This window comes from Psittacula echo (assembly GCF_963264785.1).
Source record: "Psittacula echo genome assembly, chromosome: 4".
NCBI classification, from domain to species: domain Eukaryota; kingdom Metazoa; phylum Chordata; class Aves; order Psittaciformes; family Psittacidae; genus Psittacula; species Psittacula echo.
In genome coordinates this window covers 59,502,331-59,525,694 of record NC_137738.1, presented here as the reverse complement: position 1 = coordinate 59,525,694, position 23,364 = coordinate 59,502,331, and the positions used below count along the sequence as shown (strand labels likewise).

Genomic DNA, 23,364 nt, shown 5'->3' with positions numbered 1-23,364 from the left:
TGTTTATGAATATGGTAGAAAAATAATTTCATGGCTCTTTCAGCATCAGCACTCATTGTAGAAGTGGACTGCTTCATTCATTTGGTAGTTTAAAATCTCTTCTTCCCAAGATATTGAAATCCTTTTTAAAGAAACAGTCTGCTGCCCATGAATCTCAAAGCTTGTTATAACCAAGTTACTGAATACTCGTAACAGGATTACTTCATCAGTAAGACTGATATTTTAAAAGCTTAAAATGACTGACTTTGGAAATAACACTTCGGATTTTTTTTTTGTTTGTTTTTCATCTCCTCATGTTACATGCAACACCTACAGTCACTATTACCTCTTACAATTGTAGGCATTTTATTCCCTGATTGCTTTGATTCCATGGAGAGGCCAGTGCAGTCAGAATGGTTTAGTCCAGCTGCATTTTTCCACATACCTGAGCTATCTCAGGTCTCTGTGTGCTGCATTGCCCAGTGCAGTGTAAACATACTTGTAATTATCTGTCTTTCTGGAATGTACCAAAGTCTGATAATTTAACCAACCATTTTCAGGTGCACTGAAATTATGAATGTAGGTGGAATTGTACCTTTCCTTGCTAAAACAATGCATGAAATATCTACCTCCTAAATAACACTGAAGGAGATGTAGAAGTCGGGGCACATTATATGGCATACCAGCTGAGCAGGATAAAAGCAAGCTGTCTTTTGCAGCTGCGTTTAGGAGTCCCAGGCAGAAAGAAAAGATTCTCTTTCCCATATCCACTAGAAAGTAGAAATTGTTCAGAGCTTTTCTGTGAGAATGATTCTGGACCAAATTCAACCCAGCTATAAGAAGTCTCCACTTCCATGGGAAGCTGTGCCTGTCCCAGGGGCTCTATTCATTAGAATACTGTCCCTCTTTTACGAGTACTGACCAAATAGAGTCCCAGAGACTGTGTCAGTACAGTTGGAGGACAAGTAATCCACTGTATTGATTTTGACATAAAGCCAAAGAAATATCTCTCCGCTCTTAACAGAAGCATTATAGCTTGGAAGAGAACTCATTGAAATAGGGGCTTAGTGAAAGCAGGGAGTCTAATTAGCAAAAGCGTAATTGCAGCGTCTGCTCAGTTTGCTTATCGTTGGAAGTGAGTTGTGGTAATAGTCTAGAATAACTGAATGATCCTTTTTTGTTGTTGTTTGGTATAGGTATAGTGGGAATTTATATTTCATAAGAGGACATTGGTCTGCATTTCTATCTTTATATCATATTGGTGGAACATCTGGGCATATGTTGTTCTGGAGCTGGGTCTTACCAGGTTTGAAGCTCCAGAACTGGTCTACAAATTGCTGCACCTGTATGGGAACACTTGCTATGTTCTTGGAATAACTCTTCTACTAATTTTCATAATATTTTTTCCCCAGCATCTGGAAAGAAATTATGAGGGCCATCTTCTAGGACAGTAGTCTTTGAGTAATGTGGAGGAAGGGGGAAGATGACCTCCTTGGGCTGTTGGGATGATATTGATAGGTTCTCAATTTGTATGCATCCAAGTGCTATTATTATTATTATTATATATTTTATTATTATAAAACCCATTGGTTTCTGGGGTGGACTGAGCAGTGTCCTGCTGTTCCTGATTGTCTCTGAATCATCAGAAATATAAGAATTAGATAGTATGCTGTAGGATTTCTTTGATTTCTGTGTATGTGATTACTTTTACCAGTGATTTAATATATTCATTGCCATCTTTCCGCCTCTGCCCCTTCCTGATTCGGAGAGATTCTCATTGAGTCCTCAAGGGACATTTTGTCACTTAAATAATGTTTAATAAAAAATGGTGATATGTCCACTAGGGTGCAGTCTTTCCAAAAAAAAAAAAAAAAAAAAAAAAAAGCCATGGTGGTCAGTAACTAACTGTTCACTACTCCTGTTCCTTGGGAACCAGATGAATTTATTCATCTATCTTATTCTTGTAAGATCCTGCTATCCACTCTAGAAATGAAGAAAAACTGTGAGATATACATATTAAAATGAGAATCTCAGCATAAAAAATAGTAAATATCCTGAATATCTATGAAATGCTGGTAAATTTTATAAATTATTTAAAGAGTGAATTCAGCAGGGGTCTTCATGTTGTTTTTTTTGTATGGTTGGTTTGGGGTTTTTATGAGACTCAATAGCTGCAATCAGGAAATGATAATAAATACTTGATTAAAAATACTTGATTTTCTTGAAAATTAAATGCCATTGCTGCTGCTTCTGGTACCATCCATGTTAGTTAAAGCAAGTTAAAGGAACTTCAGCTGCTTTCAAGGTGAAGGAACGAGCTTTCCCAACTCTGGCAGGAAGAGGATGAAGTGATTTCAGCCAGGGGAGACAGAATATGCACAAAGCCCTAGAAAATTTCTTTCCTTTTTTTGCCATGTCCTCTTACTTCCAGCTTCTGCCATCCCTAGGCTTGACAGACACGAGTAGCATTCTCTTTAACCCAGCAGAGGTAGCGGGCAGAGCAGGAGGCTGCAGGGCCAGAGATTGCTGCTGAGGCCGGACAGCTTTGGGTGTGCACCAGCAGTGGGCTGGTTTCAGTGTGACTGATTGGCTTTGAAAACCAAGGAACAAGGGCACTGAACTAAAGCAGCATCTGTTTAAAGTCACGTCACGACATAAGATTCTGAGCTGGTTATGCCATGTTACAACAAGAAGAGGCTGCTGTGACATTTCAAAAAACTAGTAATGTTTGCATTACAACAAACTGATCTGAATTCAGTGTTGACCTCAGTTGTAGCAGGACATTGGGCCAGGGGCCTCCAGGGGACCCTTCCCACTAGAAAGATTCAGTGACTTTGCTTCCTGTGACAACCCTCCCTTTTTGTCTTATGTTAACTGTTGCCTATTGTATTTATTTGCTTCTCTCTTGTACAAATTGAAGCATTCTGGCAGCAGTGCATACTTAGGGCTTCGTGATGATACTTTGTGTTAATACTCAGGCTGAGTGAAAAGTGGATGGGATTTGAAAGTATCAACCCTTCTTCATCTCTAGCTCCTTCAGAGTCAACAAGAAAAAAATTTGAGGGGCAGGGTCAAAGTATTAAAGGTTGTACAAAACTAAAAAGCTTGAAATAAGAGTATTTTTTCTCTCTTCTTGTTCTAGGTTATGCATTAGATCCCTCCATAGATACCCCTGAAGTTGCTACCAAATATATTGGTTCCGTAGAAGAAGCTGAAAAAAATCAAGGTAATTAGTTCAGAATCTCATATAAATGACTTGCAACTGATGACTGTTTCCATTTTTTTTTTTTTTTTACTGAGAAATGGAAGAGGTATTAGCAAAGGAAGGAATTATGGGAGACTTATGCATATCCAAAGATGCAATAAAAAAGGATGTGTTGTAATTGTAATGTGAAAAGGGAAGAGAGATATTGGAGTGCTTTGCTTTCTTGAAGGAGCAGATATTTCAGGCTGTCATGTCAAATCTCAAATATTTGCGGTTGGAACCTGGCGTGTACCATTGCATAAATAGAATTGATCTGTATGTTTGAAACAGCTTTTTGGTCCTCTTACATTCTGTCTTAGCTAATACTGTCATATGTCTTTATTAGGATACCTGTATGTAGCTAATCATCTTAACTGTGCTACTCAGTAGCAAACTGATCACTGTATAGAACCTCTAGCACCCCTGCTGGAAATTGCATGTTATCTGTACTTAGCAGAGTTAAGATATTGGGTTATTTGGAAAAGAAAAGCCATTTGAAGGCTGCCAAATGGTAAAGGGGTGAGGGGGATCAGAAGCCAGTTGCTGGGACCCTGCTTTCAAACACTGCACTATTTCAAGTATGAAAATTGATGTCTGCAGACTCACTGTTAAAAATGCATGGGTACATGCATGGTTGCATTGTCTAACAAACCATAAAAACAATTTAAATGGTTCTTCTGTTATTGTACAGTTAGCAGTGTTCATAGTTAGAAAAGTTAGCAATGCTTTCACCAGTTTTATGCAAATGCTTTTTCCATTCTGCGGTGCATATTGGGAAGAGTGGTGGTGGTGGCTTTTTCTGTTAAACTGACTATGGTGTGACTTGTGATGTTGTATTCTGTGTTAGCAGCCAGGCAATGTATTGTTTCCTTCTTCAGGTTTAACAGTGTTTGAAACAGGACAAAGGAAAATTGAAAAAAGGAAGAAATTCAAGGAGAATGATGCATCTAACATTGATGGTTTTCTGGGACCATGGGCAAAGTATGTTGATGAAAAAGAAGTAGCCAAACCATCAGAAGTAAGTACTACTTTAACACAGTAGCTACAAGTTGTTAGTACATCACAGTGGTTTACCCATGCTATGCTTTAGGATGATATACATGTCAAGTTATATGTCCAAATAAGGTATTCCCAATATTCTGCATTCTATTATTTGCAGGACTGCTTGGAAATAAAAGGCATTGTATCTGTGCATAGTGTGTAGAGTGATTAAAAGAGGTTTATATACAGAAGCAGCTTGAAAAGAACTGAAAGTTCAGCTTGTTTAAAAACCCAGCCAAACAAAAGAACCCCTCCAATAACACACACACACACACACACAACCCTCGAACACACATCCTTGTTCAGACAGTGATGCTTAGCTGTAGTCTATGAATGAAAAGATAATATTAAATTCTTTTCAAACTATTCTGGTTTTGAGAAAGGTATTCTCTTTACTGATGCTTAGAAATATTTCTAATCTCATTTAGCAAATAAATGTGTTCTTAATAGTAAATAAACAAACAGTGGTACAGTTCTGGATTTTGTGATGTGATTCTGGACACTGAATTTTTTAAAAATTGTGGTTTATTTTTCCAGGAAGAACAGAAAGAGTTGGATGAAATAACAGCTAAGAGGCAGAAGAGAGGAAAAATAGAAGATGATAAACCTGGAGAGGAGAAGACTATATTACATGGTAATGCCATCTTCCTGTCTTTTCTCCTGATCTTGTTCACAGTGTTTTCTTGCCTGCTGTGTTAATTAGTAAGGAAGGAAGGCAGCCTCAGCATTTTTGATGAGGTACCTTTGTGTCTCTGTCTTGGAGATAACGGCACTCACAGGTGTAAGTGTAAAGGACAGGAAAAGAGATAAACTTGGACTAATTCCACTTCATACTGTGAAAAGCATCTAGAAATGTCATCTTTCAGGGCACTGGTTTTATTTATTTATTTTCAATGTTACTAGACGTGCACATCCTTTCCTGTTTTACAGAGCAAACATTTTAAAGTTATGAGTTTGGCTTAGTTTCAGCTTCAGAATTACTGCAGTTCTGAATGCCAGTATTTTCATCAGCAGGTAGTGCTTTGAGTTATGGCTTACATACAATTTAGAAAATCACTTGGACTTCATACTTCCTCAGTTTTAATGTAAATGTTCTTGCTATACTATAAATAATTGTGTGTCAAATAATTACGCTATGGAAGCCTATAGCATCAGTATTTATAGTGGTACCTTCAAATAAAATGGTTTGGTAAGTAAAAGTGATTTTGGGAAACTGTTACTTCAACTCTGCATGCAAAACAGTCCTGCCTTATATTGCTTGGCATAGATAGCTGGTAAACCAAATCTCTCTTTTTTTACCACTTTCTACAGACAGGCTCACATGCACAAGTTGGAGTATCCTTTCTTACATGCATTGAAGAAGTGGCTGACATTAGTACTTCATTCTTTAGTAGCAGATCATGACAGGTTTTATTGAATAGTGATCATCTTAACAAACCTAAAATTTTAGCCACTGGGCTCCTGTAGAATAATATTTTTAATCCAGCTTTTTGTGGCCTCTACCTGAAGTTTTGCAGTGAAAGACCTTATAAGATAAACTTTAGTCTTCTCAAAAACAAACATTGCAGAAATATCTAAGCATTGATACTGTGCAGGAGGTCGCTTGTACAACTGAAACTGCCATAACAATATCCCAGAAAGGGAGAAATTAAATCAGTGCACAGCTTAATGTCATGGCTATCCAGCATAAGTCTACTCTGAAGTACCCATTTCTGAGCACAGTGCATCCCTGCATGTCTGATTGTCTAATCACTTCTTAAATCTAGTTAAAGAGCAGCTGTTGGCTACTGCTGACCAATATTGATTCACACTGGCCAAATGTATTTTTTTTTTTACTCTGATTAGTCGTTCTGTTGACATGATTGACATGGCACAGAGCTGGCTGGAATGTGAGTTGCAAGCAAATGCCAAGGTTAGAGTTGCACATTTGAATCCATGTAGAGTTAGTGTAAGCAACCCTTGCGTTGAGCACTTTTTTGCTGATTAATGAAGAGTCAGGTGTGTGTGTGGAGAGACTGTCTTCATGTTCAGATTATCAGATTCCAAGCAGACTTTGCTGAAATGATTTAATTTGAGCTTAACTGATGCCAAATAAGGTTCTCCATCTGTATCCTCTGAAGTGGATTTTTCTTCCCCTAACTCCTTTCCCTCCCACTTGACAGCAGATCAGCTATGTTCAGAAAAACCTTAATTTTGGGTGGCCGTTGAGCCTTTCAAAGACTATAAACCTTTACAGTACAGGGTCTTGAATTCTCAGAGTTCTGTGTTTACCTTTTCAGTTAAGGAAATGTATGACTACCAAGGGAGATCATACCTTCATGTCCCTCAAGATGTTGGAGTTAATCTCCGTTCTACAATGCCACCTGAAAAGTGCTATCTTCCAAAGAAACAAATCCACGTGTGGTCTGGACATACAAAGGTAGGAAGTCATGTGTGTGAGCGTGAATCATAAAAACGCACTTCACTTTGTGTCTGAAGCTAATAACTTCTATAAAACTGAAGTGTCAATAGAAGGAAGGGATATTTTTGTCTTTACTATGTTATGCGTGTAATTGGTTGCACTACATGCTCAGACAAGGTGTTTGTCTGCTGAAATGCAGTTATTTACTTGCATATACCTTTTCATTAGCATAATGGCTTCCTGATCTCCCTTAAAGGGACAAGTATTATTCAGTGACTTCTGTGGGATGTGGAGTTATTTCCTAAACTATCACATGAATAAGGGTAAGACTAATACTGGAGATCCCTAAACATGCCTTTTTTTTTTTTTTTTTTTAAAGAAAAAATATAGTTAAAGTACTTAAGGGTTATTCCATATCAAACTTATAAAAAGTTATAATGGTTTTGTGCTTATGATGAATCAGCAAGTTTCCCAAACACTATTACCCAAAAGCTACTACTTTTGAAAGGTGGTGCCTGGTTGAGACTTTTCTTTGATGCCATTTAACATCTACAGTTTCTTCTTGTGCAAGAGCACATAACTATATACATATTTTGGTATTAAAGAAGTCTTCCACTGTTAAGGTTTGTAAAGTTTATACTCAATTTGCTGCTGCTTTTCTCTCTAATTTTCTGTGTTGCTCGAAGGAATATGCTATCTGGCAGTGGACGGCACCTTAATGATATTGGAAAGATGGAAAGAAGAAAGAAGGACACAGGGCACACTTTCAGTTTTTCACCCCTTTTTACTTGAGTCACAGCTCTGAACTTTTTTTTTTTTTTTTCCTAATGATTGCTGCATCGTAAAGCTTGTAGCTGTAACTATCAGTGTTTGCCAGAATAACATTTCCTCCACAAAGCTCTAGTCACTCCTCAGCCTATTATCCTATTAAAGCAGACTGATGCATAAAACAGCTTTTTCCTGAGATGAATGACATTACTGATGTGAGAAGCAGGTGAAAGATGGGCTGACAACTCTAGAAAACTGGACGATATAAGGAGAAAATAATAGGGAGGATAAAGCACCCAACTCCAAACAGAGGTGGGAGGAACTGGGTAGAATATGAATAGAGTAATTGACATGAAATGGAAAGAAGGACATGAAACAATGAGTTGTTCTTTGGACTTCTCTGAAAGGAGTATCTGAAATAGATAAGTGGGAATCTGCTGTGCTCAGGGAATCTGAATTCATTTGGTACAAGCCATTGGTAGTATGTGTAAGAGATGGAGCTCCCCAGGAACTTTTTTTGTGGAAAAATTCCTCACCTGCCCCACCCAAAAAGGCTTGTTATACAGAAACAGTCACCCTAAACCCACAGGTTGGATTTTTGCTGTGTTTACCACAGTAGCAGCGTGAGTGTTGGAAAAGGGTATGTATGCAGCAGTTGAAGTGAATCAATTTGTCAATAACAATTGTTCAAAATGCATCACTGTTTCCAAAATGGAATGTGGGCAGGTTATTTCTTTTCAAGGTACAGTATCTGTATATTTTATGAGGATAAGCTTTTTGCTTAGAAAAGAGGGCAAGTGAACAAAGGAAAACACCTAGATGCTCCACTTACTGTTTAAATTATGTCTTATTTACAGGGTGTCAGTGCAGTTAGATTGTTTCCTCTCTCTGGGCATATACTGTTGTCTTGCTCTATGGATTGCAAAATTAAGGTAAGTTACTTTACTGGTAATATATGTGGTCTTTTATATATAAAATACCATCCTTGAATACAGACAGTGCATTTGCTTCTACCAGATCTTTTGTCTGTGTTATTTTTGGTTTTCTGACTTGATTTTTTGATTACAAATTTGTTTGAGCAAAGATGGAAAAATATCCAAGACTGTTGGTGTTAGAACAGTGTTAATCATTTAGTAATAGCATTTAGAAGGTTGCAGGTTCCTCAGGTTATTGCCTTTGTTATAATAATTTGTTTTCTGTGGAGCTTAGTTTTACAGCTAGCAAAAGGTTTCTCTTGAAGTGTTTTATTGAAGCATTTGTGGTCTTGAACTAATCTCATTTTAGTCCAGCATACCTCATATTAGAAAGCTGGTGATATCTTTTGGTTTTATTTCTACTAGTAAAACCTTAGAGCTTTAAAGTTGGAATACGGTATGGGGGTTTTAGTTATTTTAAGGGCGCTTTGCTAACAAGAAGGTGACAGCATTCTTGTGAGTTTCTGGGTTGTGATAGTTGTGATTAATCAGTAGGTGTCATATCTTTGTAATTAATTCCTTAATTAATTACATGTTGCCATGTATGTTTGCACCTAATTTCAGTATCATTATTGTTTAACAACTGACATCTTTTCTCCCCATCCCTTTTATTTTTTCCAAGCTGTGGGAAGTGTATGGTGATCGAAGATGTCTACGAACATTTATTGGTAATAGTCTTTTCTTCACTGATTTTTTTCATTTAAAACACCTTCATGGAAGGATATGATTTAGGTTTGCCTATTAATTTATCATAGAGAGGACTTGTAGGCATCCAGCACATAGTATTCAGTATGATCTTGGCAATAAGAATTGAAAAGTGCAAGTTTTTAATGAGCGTTTGTCATTATTCCGTATAATTTAATGTTCATGTAAAACATCTTATGACCCTTAAACCAAAACATTAGTGTGTTGCAGTCATCAATACCTTATGCAAAACTCCTTTTCAAAGGCAAAATCTTGAAATTTAATTGCCCCAACTTCATGTTGAGAACAGCAGCTCTCTGTATTTATGCAGTGAGGGCGTCTCATGGTCTGATGATCCCATCTCAAATAGGTCATTTCTTCTGTGCAAAAAGCATGGGAATTTTTTTTTTTCAGGTTCAGGTGCTGTCTTTGTTCATGTAACAAGTGCTTTTTAAAGCAGATATCTGAGAGAGACAGAAATACAAACTTCTTAGCAGCCTTGAATACAGAACAAAAGCAACTGATTCTCCTTTTGAAATGGGAACATTTCTAGAACACTGAGTGAATATACGTTGAGTAACAACAAAGAAGTCTTTTTTTTACCTAATATTTCTGATGACAGCAATGCGATGAAAATGATGGCTCAAAAAAGGTTATCTCTCAGTAGACTGCTCTTTCTGAACAGTTTGACTGCTTTTCTCAAAAGGTCCTTATTATAAGCCAGATTCACCTGCTATTTTGCTGTATTTAAGTTACTGTGCCAATATTGTAACTGAAGAGGGTCTCCTACAAGTCTAATGCAGTGGTCACATGAAACAATTGGTGTTGAGGGATAACAAGGTTAACACCAGATGAAAGCACTATTAATTTTCTGATCTAATATTGCCCATATTTTGTACTTGTTTTCTAATTATAAATGTTTCTCTTTTAAATGTATCTCCTTTAGTGTTTCTTTCCTGTTTTTTGTTAGATGTTGACAATTATTACAGTGTTTGAAATTCCTCTTGCAGCTCTTAACTGTGACCTGAACAATCTTTGAAGCCAAAGATTGATTGTAAATCAATTTATGAATGATTCATAGCGCTTGGTTCTGTGCAGTGCTGTTGTTTCTATCTCCAGTGCTTTAGAGGTGTGGGGATTTGGGGGTTTTATTTTCATTATTCTTTAGGAGTTACACTTTCTTTTACTTGATTTTTTTCTTTACTAGTGCTCATGAATAACTTCACTGAGTGATTTTCTTGTTTTCTCTGCATTGTTAAAGACTGGAGCATTTAACATGCATAACATTTTTAAAGAAACAAAAACATTAATTCTAGGCATGAATAGATAAGAAATTTATCAGCGCATTTTTTCTGTCTTGTAGGACATAGCAAAGCTGTTAGAGACATCTGTTTTAATAATGCTGGCACTCGGTTTCTTAGTGCTGCTTATGACCGCTACCTTAAACTCTGGGACACTGAAACAGGTAGGTTTACAAACTGTTATTTGGCACTATGTTTAATTAATAGTAAATATATTGATATATTGTCAGTCATGTTGTTTCCAATTGTCCTTAATGTCTTCTTGTAGTTCAGTGTTCCGGCTTTTATTACAGGATGAATAGTCCTCTTTTTTTCTTTTTTTTTCCCCTAAATGTTTTGTTATCTGTAATGATGCAGTTGACACTACCTATATAGCTGTATTTCATATACCTTTTTATTTGAGAAGTCTGATAGTTATTTGTAGTGCTAGAACAGTTCTCAACAAAAAGACAAAGTTTTACCTGATCAATTAATTTTATACCTTTTTATACCTGTAAATGTAAACATGCTAGTTAGTAATAAAATCATACTTTAATATGCTTAATTTAAAAGAATTCTTTCACTTGATCTTTTGGTTAACCTGCACTTGAAGAGCACTCCAAATAAGATAAACTGCTGGTATAGGGAGATGGAGGGTAGGCCTGATGCTCTCACAGAACTGCCTGGGAGATGCTCTGTAGCATTCTGCTCCAGCAGTTTTTTAAGCTAAAAAGATACAGGATAGATTTTTGTCAATATTCTTTTTAACCTTAAGTCTGCTCCTAAGACAGGAAGCTTCCATGTTTGAAAGAAACATTAGCTTTCTTGGTTAGCAGTGCTCCTAGTCTTACATAGGAGACAGTTAGGAAGGTGTAGGTCAGATTCTCCAGTCTTGAGTCCGAACTCAGTCATTTAGACACCTGAAAAATGTCTTGAGCTTTCAGATTAAAACAGGCTCCTGCAAGTTACGGATAACGTGTAACCAGGGTATTTATGGCTGAGACTATGAGAGGAGGAGGTCAGTGGTTTGTTTTCCAGTTGGATTACTGTTACTCTTTTCTAAGCTTAGGATTGAGGAATTCTTCCCAAGTTTGTCTCTTGTTAAGAAGACCTCTGATCCTAAGGATCTGATGCTTTGCAATGACTGGTCAGCTTGTGATGTCCTGACTGGTCCTAATAGTTTTGATATGTCCTGATAACATACAGGGTACTATGCAATTACATTTTTAGAAAGCTGTAGTAAAGGTAGGGAACAGTTTATATGTGTATGTGTTTGTGCAGGTTGCATTAATGCAAACATGTAAAAGAAGGTCTAATCAAAGAACAGGGTAAATTCTACTCTTTAATCCTCTCAAAGGCTATAAAACAAGTATTTTCTGCTGTTAGTAAAGTAAAAGTAAAACGAATGGTTTTCATCAGTATCTGCAAGAACTAATCAGCTCATAGAACTTCCAACCTGATGCACTATGAATGGCTTTTCTGTTGCAGGGCAGTGTATTTCAAGATTCACAAACAGGAAGGTTCCTTATTGTGTCAAGTTCAATCCTGACGAAGATAAACAAAATCTCTTTGTTGCTGGAATGTCAGATAAGAAAATTGTTCAGGTATGTCTGTGTACTATCTCGTCCTCTAAAATTTGATATTTAGTAATAAAAATGGTCTTACTCTGACTCTTTTATTTGTAGTGGGATATTCGAAGTGGTGAGATTGTGCAGGAATATGATAGGCATTTGGGAGCTGTCAACACCATTGTGTTTGTGGATGAAAATAGAAGGTTTGTGAGTACATCTGATGACAAGAGTTTAAGAGTCTGGGAATGGTAAGTTTAAATTTTTGAATTTTAACTTAAAGTGTATTATGAGCAAACTGAGAAGAGAGTTTATTTTTAAAAGAGCTCACAGCGTGTGGAACACTGGAGTGTACCCAGTTCTAGCTAGTTGGGGAAGAGCTGGCTTTAAAACCCTATTCTGGCTTAATGCTTGAGATACTTCCCAGATTTCCTCCTCCCCCAAAGAAAGCATAAGATAGCCTGTCAGCCTGAAGCACATTGCACTTTAATAGTGATCTCTGTTCTCTCTCCTTTCCTTGAGTATTAGGTCTTAAATTAACCTGCAGTCTTACATTTGTGTGTGTCAGTTTTGAATGCTTTGAACTTGGATATGCATAGTATCATATAATACTTAGACCATGTATTAAATGAGTAGTTTAGCATTAATATAATATTATTATTAATAGAATAATCATAACAACTTTGTATTAATGTTGATACAGGACATTTTGCATGTGTTTTCTGTTAAATACATTAATCAAAGTAGCTTAATTTCTGGGGGTTTTGGCAATCATTGGTACTCATAGTATGAATAAAATAGATGACAGAAAAGGGAGAGTTTATCAAAGAAAAACTCATAAAACCTATAATTTTAAATGATTTCCAATTCTTAATATACCTGGGGAAGAAGCAGATCTCTCCAATCTAAAATGTTTTTCACAAGTTTTTAGCTACTAAGATTGTCAGCTTAGGACTTGTAAGATTCCTCTAGGATTTCACATTTCTCTCTGAAATAATCAATTCCATATCTTTAGGTATCAGTTTCCTTTCTTTTGCTGCTCACACATGCAAAGCTGTTACACAATACAGACACTAGATTGACAGCTCTGTGACAAACCTAGACAAAAGAGACAAAAAAATCTGTGACATTTGAATGGTACCCAAGCAGCCAGCAAAAACCCTCAGCATGTCTGTGATCAGCTGCTATCATTGCCAGTACCAGCAGTGGTAATGACCAAAGTTTGAGAACCCAGGCTTAGGCTAGACATGTAATGTTGTCACCATATGTCACTCCAAGAGAATCCCTGTTCAGTACTTCATAATTAGACTCGTACATTTACTGAGCTCTTTAAAGAAAAATCTTTGCAGTATCGTATCTTCTAAGGAATGTCTCCTCTCTAGTGAGTGGGAGGATGATCTCACTTGCACAAATCTCTTATTTCCTTGAGATTGGATTGCCCTTGTTTTGTGAGCTTTGTGTTGATGGCTGAAATAAATAGTGAAGTGGGTGGATTTAGTCACTCTGTGGGGAAGAGCAGGAAAGGCAAAAAGGTTCTGGCACGGGAGTATCACAATCTGATTGTTCCAGTAACAGAAGCTTTTTCCCTCTGAAGAAAAAATACGTACTGAACTTGTTGTATGCTTCCTTGTTCAGATAACAGGGAAATCAACTGTTGGCAATATGGCATAAACCAGTCGTTGGCAGGTTTTTTTGGTTTTAGAAAAAGCAAATGTAATGCTGTCTTCCTAAGCATGACTTCAGAAACTTTCTCCACAACCTACCATGATATATGTATTATCATAAATAGTATATATTTCTATAATTTTAAGATCCAAGGTTTTATAATGCTTTAAAGGTAAGTTAATATATTCACTACACAAGCTTTTAGAGCTTAAACTTCTGTGAAAAATGATTTTTCAAATCATTTTTTCCTAAGTTCATAAGGAAAATAATTTGCAACTTAGGGTAATTTGGTTACTAAAACATCCTTTTTTGTACATTTGTTCATCTGTTCTTCAGCACAATATTTCTTTAGTATCTTGCAGAAACAAAGCAGAAGTAAATACGATGCGAGTATGGCCTTAAAAGCCAGTAATTAAAGCTGGTCTAATTGCTTAGTTTCAATTGTCTAGAGGAGTTTTGTAAACTCCTTGACTTGGCCAGAGCTGGTAATAGGACGCCATGTCAGACTTCATCATGAGAATTCAAATCTCCTTTCCTCAAGAGTTCATCCCATGCATAGATCTCACTCAATTGCAACTGGTTGGTTGCTGAACATTCAAATTGCAAGTATAGCACAGACTCTTGCAGATTAAATGGTTTCTTTAGGAATCTTAATGGAAGTACTTTTAAACTTGTCTGCTTTCTCATTTCCTGTGATTGTATTGTTACAGCGGGGATATTAAACTTGGCATGGGTATCATATGCAGTGTTCTTTTGGAAATGAAAGATATTAGTTTGTCTGCTTCATGTGCATCTGATCCTACTTGGAAAAGCAGTGAAATGATGTGGGCAGTTGGCCTTGGAGACTTTTATTTCCTTTCACCTTCAAGTGAACTAGCAAAGCAAGAACTATACTGTGGTAGCTTAGTTATTATCCTGACAGGCTTAGGAGGCTTATCTCTGTAAAGCTATACCCCTCAGCAGGCCTTTTCTACATCATTCTCAGTAAAGATACTTGTACCCGTTGAGAGAGCTCTTCATGATATGTAGATCCTAAAATTGGGTTTGGTTGGGTTTGGGGTTTTGGTCTGGTTTGGTCATACACACATGCACAAATACACGCTTCTTTCTTTAAAAGGATTTTTTGCTCTGCTGCTTAGGGAAGAAGTTGTATTAGAACCCCAGAGTATCACATTTCTGAATCTTGTCTAGCAGGTACTACTTTTGATATTTAAAACTTTTCAGCCTTTGAAATGCTGTGAAGTGGGAACCTGAAGATCTTTAAATATTTGAACAAGCTGTATATCACATGAGTTTTGAGGTCAGAAAGCTATGACAGCATCTTTCTTGATAATTTTTTTGGTTTAGCTTTTTCTTAAGGCAGCAGGCTGATATTACTTCTTTAGAAATTAGACTGGAAAAAAATGTGAAATGTATTTCTTTATTCTAATAACTTAATGCAGTGTATCTTGCAGCTGTCCTAAGTGTGTCTGGTATATTTCAACATAAAGCAGACTTGTCTTGAATAAATCCTGTAGATGAGCCTACCTTCATCTGTAAAGGAATAGAAGGCAGGACAACCTGTGCTGCATTTAAATTTCTTGCTGCAGTACAACTCAGCATTGGAGATGCATTTTCTGTGATGAGACTTTTTTAATGGGGCCTAAAGTGAGGTTGCTTTTACCTTGACATTGAGGACTCCAGATGACCAGTGGGCTTGAGGGAGTGTTGGGTGGTAGGAGCTGATCCGGATCTGGCCTTACTGCAGTGATGACTTTGTGTTGTGTTGCAGGTGGGGTTTGAAGCTGTTTGGGTGTTGATGCAAAAGGGTAGGGTGGGGTGCGAGGGGCTGCACTTTCTGTGCCATCATGTTGGTCAGCCTTAGAGATTATGTGGACTTTGTTACTCCTTTGCAGTTTCACTGTCCAACAGTAGTCTTAGGCCTGCCTGTTTGGAAGCCAGTTATCCCTGCATATGTTCTTATCTACAGATTGTGTTAAGTGGATTGACCTTCTCTATTCTGAGGGGTAAATGATTTTACCATCTAAATCACAGGAATATTTGTGTTGTTTCCTAACAACAGAGCAGCTTCTCACCCTGTTGCCCATGTGCATGTTGCTTAACATAAGATGACAGGAAATCACTTACTCCATAATAAAATAGAATTGCAATTACGTTGCTAATGTCAACCATATTGCCATCCAGCAAGGCTCGGTCAGCTAGTACAAAACAGCCACCCACACTCTGCTCCGATAGTGTCCCAGCAGCTCTTCTACTTGTGTGAATTAAACAATGAAGTCATAAACCCTTTGTATTAATTAATGTTGCTACAGAACATTTTAAATGTGTTTTATGCTAAATACATTAAGCAAATCTATTTTCTGCTGGAGAATTCTTTTGCTTAATGAGAAAGACATGTGCATGCTTCCCTTCTTACCAGTCTTCTAGTGCAGGGTATGAGGAATACTGTGAGTATGCATGACTGTTAGTAATTCAATTTATATAGTCAAAACCAAATTACATTTCTGTTGAGTAAGAATTAGACTGTACTTCTTTTTTCCTTAAGCCTTGTATAGGACAGTATATATTCTTAATGTGCACTGGCATAGTCCTGTATGCAGTTGAGACCAAGGAGTTCACAGTTAAGTTTGTGAACATTCAGAATTGGTTAGCAATCTTTTTTGGGAGATCAGCATGAAAAGGGCATTTGCAGAGACTGACAATTAAAACATATAAGACATTTCAGAAAATAAGACACATTCCAGTAAAATACCTGCATTTATCAGTCTATTCTTGTTACCTATATAAGAATTTTGTAAGAGCTGCAGTTAAACTGGAGGCAATAGAATATCTTTGTGTTACAGTTTTACTCTTTAACAATTGGAATTATGATTCTGCTTTGCACTTGGGGTTATTCGATTGAGGTAAATTCACTCTCAAAGGTTATCCTGTAGGTGGCTCTGCAACTGGAGCTGTCTAGTTGGGCATTCCTACTATTTTTGAGCTTTTATTACACACTCATCCTTTGGACATCATGATACACTCTACATGGCTCAGTGGCTGAGTAAATCAGCTTACTGGAGGCAGCCCTTTGGAATATCTCCATGTCTTCATAAAACATACTTCTTCCTTTTGCAGGGACATTCCTGTAGACTTCAAGTATATTGCTGAGCCAAGTATGCATTCAATGCCAGCTGTAACTTTGTCTCCAAATGGTAAGTTAAAACTTTACTGCCTTCTTAGGCATAGTTTACATATGCATGTCTTACTGATTATATCTCCATAATGTTGCTGTGTTGTGTCCCCCTATCACCCCACATGACCCATTCCAAACCAGTGTGTGCATTTATTCCAAGATTGGACTGGATCTGGGTTTGATTTAAAAGTCTTAAGAATAAAAATTATGTCAAAAATTAGAGTTATATCAGGATAAATGTATTGGTTTAAATTTAGACCTTCATCCAGACAGGGCAAAAGGACTCTTTCTTTTCATAGAGCTCAATCTGCTTTTTGCTATATTTAAAATATTAAGAAACAATGGTGGGAACTGACAATGGCTGCAAAGTACTAAGGAAGTTCAGCAGTCCTTGTGGTGCCACAGTTAAAACAGAAACTGATGTTGTACATGATCCTTGTAATGCTATTCTTTTCTGTTCTGAATATAGCCCAAAACAACTCTTGCAGAAGAGAAATACCAAATCACCTCAGTGTTTCTGTACGTTAATGTTTCGCTGATGTTTATGTTCTTCAATTAGAAGCAGACTGAAGGAGAATAAAGGTTTAGAGCTTCCAGTAGTCAGTGAAAATCCTTCTAACAGGACAGTCTTTGTTTTGGCCAAAATTAAATTGCTTTAGTGTCAACATTATTAAAGTGTTGCCAGATATACAGTTAACAGTCCCATTATGCCAAGTAGTGACTGATCAACTTGTTGTACAGCTGATGTTTTCAGCCAGCTGTCAGCATCAAATTGTATGCCTTTCCAGTGTAGATATTTTATTCTTAACAATAGAAGTGGGTTTCCAATATAAAAAGGAAGATTCTGGAGAAAGAGATAGCTGTGTTTAAAAGCATCAGCTTCCCAAGCTGGCCTTTTTCAACCCCTGTTTCTGCACAACTTGCTGTATTCTAATCCAATTTTTCAGTTCATATCCGTCTTCCATATTGAAATACTGTTTTTTTCATTCTTTTTCCAGCTCTGGCTGGCTATCATTTGCGTATTTGATTTCTGAGATGAGACAGTAAATGATGTTGAGAATGAAGTAGTCATCTCTTCAGTTTAAGACATCACCTTAAATAACACATTAGTTAACTGTCACATTAAGTAACGTTATCTTTACTACAATAGGCCAGTATCACACAAAACAAGTTATTTAGGAATAGTTAAGCTACAGATTGTGCCAGACGTGTCGTGCATCAATTTAGGGTCAATAAAGGAGTTGAGTCCTTTAAAGAAAAGTCAACTGAAAACTTACATATATGGAAATTTTCTACTTATGGGCACTGATTTAAGAATCTTATCAATTAAATTTTTCCTCCTCAGTGATGGAGGAAACAGACTTTTTAAGAAGGAAGAGAGTAACATGCTTGCGGTATACATTCAATTTGTTTCTTTGGGAGGCTGAAAAAATCCTCAAATTCCAAGCTAGTAGCTGGAAGTGTGATCAGATTTACAGTCAAGTCAGCACATTTTATGTTATCACTGTTTGCATAAGACTCTGTAAAGACAGCGACTATATGCCAAATTCAGGACAGAAATCACTGTTCTGTGGTGTTTTGTAACACATTACCTTCATTGGATTCTCAGGCAGGAGTTAATGCACTGCCAAGATGCAAAATGAGGTAGAGTTAAGAAGAGAGAAGCCTGGGTTTTTCTCTTTCACTGAAGTATCTTTATTAAATTGCGTTCTGTTAGGGCAGAGAATACTAAATAGTTGCAAAAATGTAAGGATTTTAAAACTCCTCTGTCTACCCTAGACGTGCTTTTCCTCTAAAGAAAATAAGAGATGACAGTCTTAGACTATCCACAAGACAGGTAATCAGATAGATTGCAGATAGTTGGGGTTTTTTTTCCTCCCTCATCTGAATTACTTGATTATGTGCACCAGTAAATTTAGTAGCTTAAAAACTTATCAGTAAGTCAGTGGGGTTGATACAGCATATTTTTGTAACAGCCAGAGCTTATCTAGAGTCCTGAGTGCATTTTGTAGGAATAGGTGTCTCAAATCCTGTCAAATGTAAGGTTTTGTCTCTTGACAGTTGTACCAGGCAGAAGAAATATCAGCTGCTACCTGGAACCCTGTTACATAATGAACATCTGCATTAAGATAGTGCAAGAAAAGTTATAAAAATATCTTCAAACGTTCCAGTTAAGTCTGTTTATTCAAATGCAGCACTCTGATACCACCTTTGTTTATTGCATTTATAGGGAAATGGTTGGCTTGCCAGTCGATGGATAACCAAATTCTGATTTTTGGAGCTCAGAACAGATTCAGATTAAACAAAAAGAAAATTTTCAAAGGTCACATGGTAGCTGGCTATGCTTGTCAAGTGGATTTTTCACCTGACATGAGGTAAGTTTTTTGAGAGAATAAGCTTCATCTTAAAACTTGCTAGTACAGACGCTAAATTTCTTTTTGAATCCTCTGCAGTATTCATTGATGCACAGCCATCATATTAACTTGGCATCAGACAGAGTTCTCTAGCCAAGCAGCAGAACGGAAGGTTTTACTCTTGTCATCTGATCGGACTAAGTTATACTCAGTGGTTACTGTGAGCAACATCTAGATAACAGTCCATGTAATCCTGATCCCCCATTCTGCAAAGATGATTTACACTGCTGTTAAACTATCCAGAAATTAGGCCTGGTGTAGCAAGCCATAAGCCTCCTGTGCATCTGGCTCTTTTTGTGTGTGGTCTGTAGCACAGGGTCTGTTCCCGCAATACGCACTTGTCTGAAATGCCTGGGATTCGGACTTGCCCAGTATTGCCAATTTGCAGGTCTAGTGCGAGTATCCTTATTTATTGTTCAGAGAACCATATTTTTCATCCTCTTTGCTCAGTAATAGGCTCCATACATTTACCACTATGCATACATAAAATATGCCTTACTATAAAAACTGGAGAATAACCTCAGTAGCACCGCAGGAAAATGTAGAATCATCTATAAATTTTAGAGAAACTTCCAGCACTCTCTGTCTTGCTGATGTATTCTCTTTAGTTCCAGTAACATAGTATATGGTATAATCACATTGCTTAGCACATTTACCTTGCAGTTGATGAATTGCCTTCTGTACGATTTATGCACGTTAGAACACAGGATGAATGCTAATTCTTTGGTAGATATGTTTGCAGACTGTCACGCAGGAAGCTCACTGCATGAAGCCCTTTTCCATTGCTCAATATAAAAGTATTATAATACAAGCATATTCTATTATGATACAGCTTTTATTTCAATCCTGTTAATACAGCTATGTGATATCTGGAGATGCAGATGGAAAACTTAACATCTGGGACTGGAAGACAACAAAACTCTACAGCAGATTAAAAGCACATGATAAAGTCTGTATCGGTGCAGTGTGGCATCCACACGAAACATCTAAAGTCATTACGTGTGGCTGGGATGGTCTTATTAAACTATGGGACTAAAGAGAATGCTACAAAGATCTCAGGATTTAAGTCCTGTATACACCTGAAATTAGAATGAATTCTGTAAGGATGAGTAGAGGTTTGTAATACTGCAGTTCTCAGCTAGCTGTATGTATGCACTAAAAAATGGGAAATCTTCTGAAGACACAACTGAAAGGATTTACTTCTCAATATGACCTCTGGGTATGAGAAGCTGAGGTCACCTGAAGCATGCGGAATCAAGTGCTGTCATGTCACTGTTTATGCAAAACGCTCTTGTAAAATAAAATAATTTTAAGAAAAACTATTTTTGTGGTTCTGACTGCCAGAGATGTGGGGAGTTAAGAGAAAACGAGCAATTGTGTAACTTGCTTCCTAAGAAGTAATCTTTGATACCTACTGGAAAAGCTGCATTTCTTTACCTGGTTTTGGGTGGTATTTTGTTGTCCCCAATATACTTCTACATTTATAGAATACAAACCCATTTGCCAAGATCTTTTAACTCACAATACAAATGAAGAACTAATTGGAAGCTAGCAGCTGTCAGATAAACTGTATCCACTGAAGATGGTATTCATAAACTCTTGTTTCTGACTGTCTTTAACAATAGCATCATGCTGATCACCGATTTTCATCTTTGCAAGTAGTTACCGATTTCAAGAGTTTGCTTGTAATGATTATATGTTGTGTTTGTTTTTTCTCTTCCCGTATGCTCTTATGTTCCAATAAGCATGACATATTAAGAAAAGATGTGATGTCTCTTGTTCAGTTTGGAATACATTGTATTATAAGCCCCATAAAGGATTTGCCAATTTAATGTATATAAATGGGTCATACTTCTTCCTCTTTAAAGAACTTATTTTTAATAAATCTTTTTATAAAATGTCTGGTTATCTTTAATTCTTCTGTCAAGCATGTCCATATAACATATTTCTTACTATTTGGTATTTTAATTTGCAGTTGTGTACCAGTGTTCAGATAAACCCATACTCTTGCACTGTTCATACAAAACTAATGCAAGTTTGAAGCAGGAGAAAAAAATCCTTTGCAATCCCTATCTTCTGTCTTTTTAAGCACATAATGGCAAGAAATCAATTACACATTTTTATCCCATATATTCAATTACAGTTTTGAGTTACCCTGTATTTTTTACTATAACCCTAATTGCCGCTTATCAACGATAAGCAGTAGCAAAGGAATAATTGCCTTAATTGACAGCAGCATAGAAGATAAAGCACTTCCATAGATGATATGCAAAGGATCTCAAATTGTGTGGATGGAAGGAAGTGGGTTCGTTGTTTTGTGCAGTTTTGCTGATTTGGGATTTTTTGACTGATTAACAAGACAATTCTGTTCCTTAGCGAGTACTCTTTGAAAGTTAGGCCCTTATGAGTGAAGGTGGAGCTTATGCACTTTAGACCAACTCTCTAAAGCTGAGCCTGAGTCTTTCCAGTGTCCATTCATGCTGGCACGTAGCTGCGCACAGTTTTCGTGTTTCTGTTTACTTTCCCATCTCGGCAGCCTTGTGTACCTGAAAAGCTCCACACACTGCTTTCATAAGAGGTGCTCTGGTGGTAACCGGACATTGTCTGGCCCTGCACCCATGCCAGTATTGAGGTAGGAAATTGTGGAGCCTGGAGAGAGACAAAAGAGCCGGTGTGCTGGCCCAAGGACCATCCCCTCTGCAAGGAGAGAAGAGGCTGTTGCTGTTTCCCAGCTCTTCAGGGTGCCAGTGGGAGTTGCTGTGTCAGAGGGTGAATTTCCGACATGGTGCTTTTCACAGAGAAGACTTGACTCCTGAGCTGGGAGTTGAGCTCTGGTGTGCACTGTGCCCAAGTGCTGTGTCAGCCAAAAGTGGGCTGAAATAATTTAGAGTGGTTTTCTTCTTTCAAATGCATTTCCTAAATGGATATGTGGCAGCGTGCCCTGGCCGTTAACAGCTTGTAAGTACAGGGAACTGGGGAGGAGAGGAGGAATAGAGCAGATAGATACGAAAACTTCTCACAGGAATGTATATTGGCTTCCACATCACAAACACCTTTCCCAAATGCTTAAAAGCCTTTAAATCATAACACTTAGAATGCTTGGTCTGTAGTTGGGACTGTTTTCCCATGTGTCACCTACCAGGCAGAACTTCATACATATATATAAACACACACACACATAAAATATACAAAGTATAAGAAGAGATATATAAACATTTGTAGGAATATAACTGGGTGTTGTCTTAGGAGAAAAAAAAAAGCAAGAAGTGTTGACTCAATCAATTCGGCTGAGGTTGATGAATTGGGATTAAATATTTGCAACAAGCCCAGAATCAAAATTCCCCCAGAAACGTTGAGATAAAACCCTTTGTCCCTCACAGTTGGTCTCCGTGTTAATCTTTTGTGGAATTTCTCCCATCTGCACTGAAGCCTGCAGGGGGAATTTTTATGAGGATAATTCCCTCTTGTCATCTTAGAGTTACAAACTCCAAAGCTCACACTGTCAGCTGGTTTGCTGTGTACAAGGATAGACGGTGTGTGTCTGTGGTGCGAGTCTAGACTTGTCTTTCCAGCAGACACCCGGGAAAAGATTCCTTGCTGGGCTCATTAACTTGAATCATGTCCTGCTCGTATCTTCCCAATTTCATGTTTCCCCAGAAAATGGTGTTGGTCAGAGCAGGTCTAGACTGAGTCCCCTGGGCTGACTTGGCGCGTGAGCAGACAATGCCAGAGGAAAGGCAATGCTGGGGGCAAGAGCAAAAAGCACGTTTCAAGTTCCCCCAAGTTACTCTCCTCTAACATTAGGCAGAGAATGCAATGTGATTCAAGCAGAAAGGAGCTTCCTGGGAGGGCTGGAGTCAAGCGCATCGTGCTGCCAGGATGGAATGCACGCAAGCTGGAGTGCAGGGCTGCTGTCACAGCGTTGTGGTTTTGTTCCCCTTGATCATACTCTGTAACTTTCAGAAATGATGTGCCAATATGCTGCCACTTTTATTAATACCAATTACTTTTACAGTGGAAGTTTTTACAGAGAAGTGAACTACCTCCATCATTCTTGGAGTTCTGCCTGGGAAGCTTGATAGTTCCTTTGGCCTTGTGCCGTCGTCTTCTTTGACTTCTTTTCATGTGCAAGAGGAGAAATATCCCACATACCCTCTTGCAACTTGCTGGT

The 23,364-nt window shown here is 37.6% G+C and overlaps 1 protein-coding gene across 2 annotated transcripts in view; it reads left to right on the top strand.

The window, feature by feature from the left end:
• Positions 1 to 21,091, top strand: part of CDC40 (cell division cycle 40) — a 38,462-nt gene extending 17,371 nt beyond the window's left edge. The window contains exons 4-15 of one of the 2 annotated variants that reach the window (XM_080614547.1): positions 3,122 to 3,205; positions 4,111 to 4,241; positions 4,802 to 4,898; positions 6,544 to 6,683; positions 8,291 to 8,365; positions 9,030 to 9,075; positions 10,455 to 10,556; positions 11,860 to 11,975; positions 12,057 to 12,190; positions 16,722 to 16,798; positions 19,010 to 19,154; positions 20,052 to 21,091. In XM_080614547.1, coding sequence (XP_080470673.1) covers positions 3,122 to 3,205; positions 4,111 to 4,241; positions 4,802 to 4,898; positions 6,544 to 6,683; positions 8,291 to 8,365; positions 9,030 to 9,075; positions 10,455 to 10,556; positions 11,860 to 11,975; positions 12,057 to 12,190; positions 16,722 to 16,798; positions 19,010 to 19,154; positions 20,052 to 20,229 — 1,325 coding nt within the window. In that variant the 3' untranslated portion in view covers positions 20,230 to 21,091. Of the gene's footprint in view, positions 1 to 3,121; positions 3,206 to 4,101; positions 4,242 to 4,801; positions 4,899 to 6,543; positions 6,684 to 8,290; positions 8,366 to 9,029; positions 9,076 to 10,454; positions 10,557 to 11,859; positions 11,976 to 12,056; positions 12,191 to 16,721; positions 16,799 to 19,009; positions 19,155 to 20,051 lie in introns of both variants that reach the window. The other variant, XM_080614546.1, reaches the window with a different exon arrangement.
• The last annotated feature ends 2,273 nt before the right edge of the window (positions 21,092 to 23,364 follow it).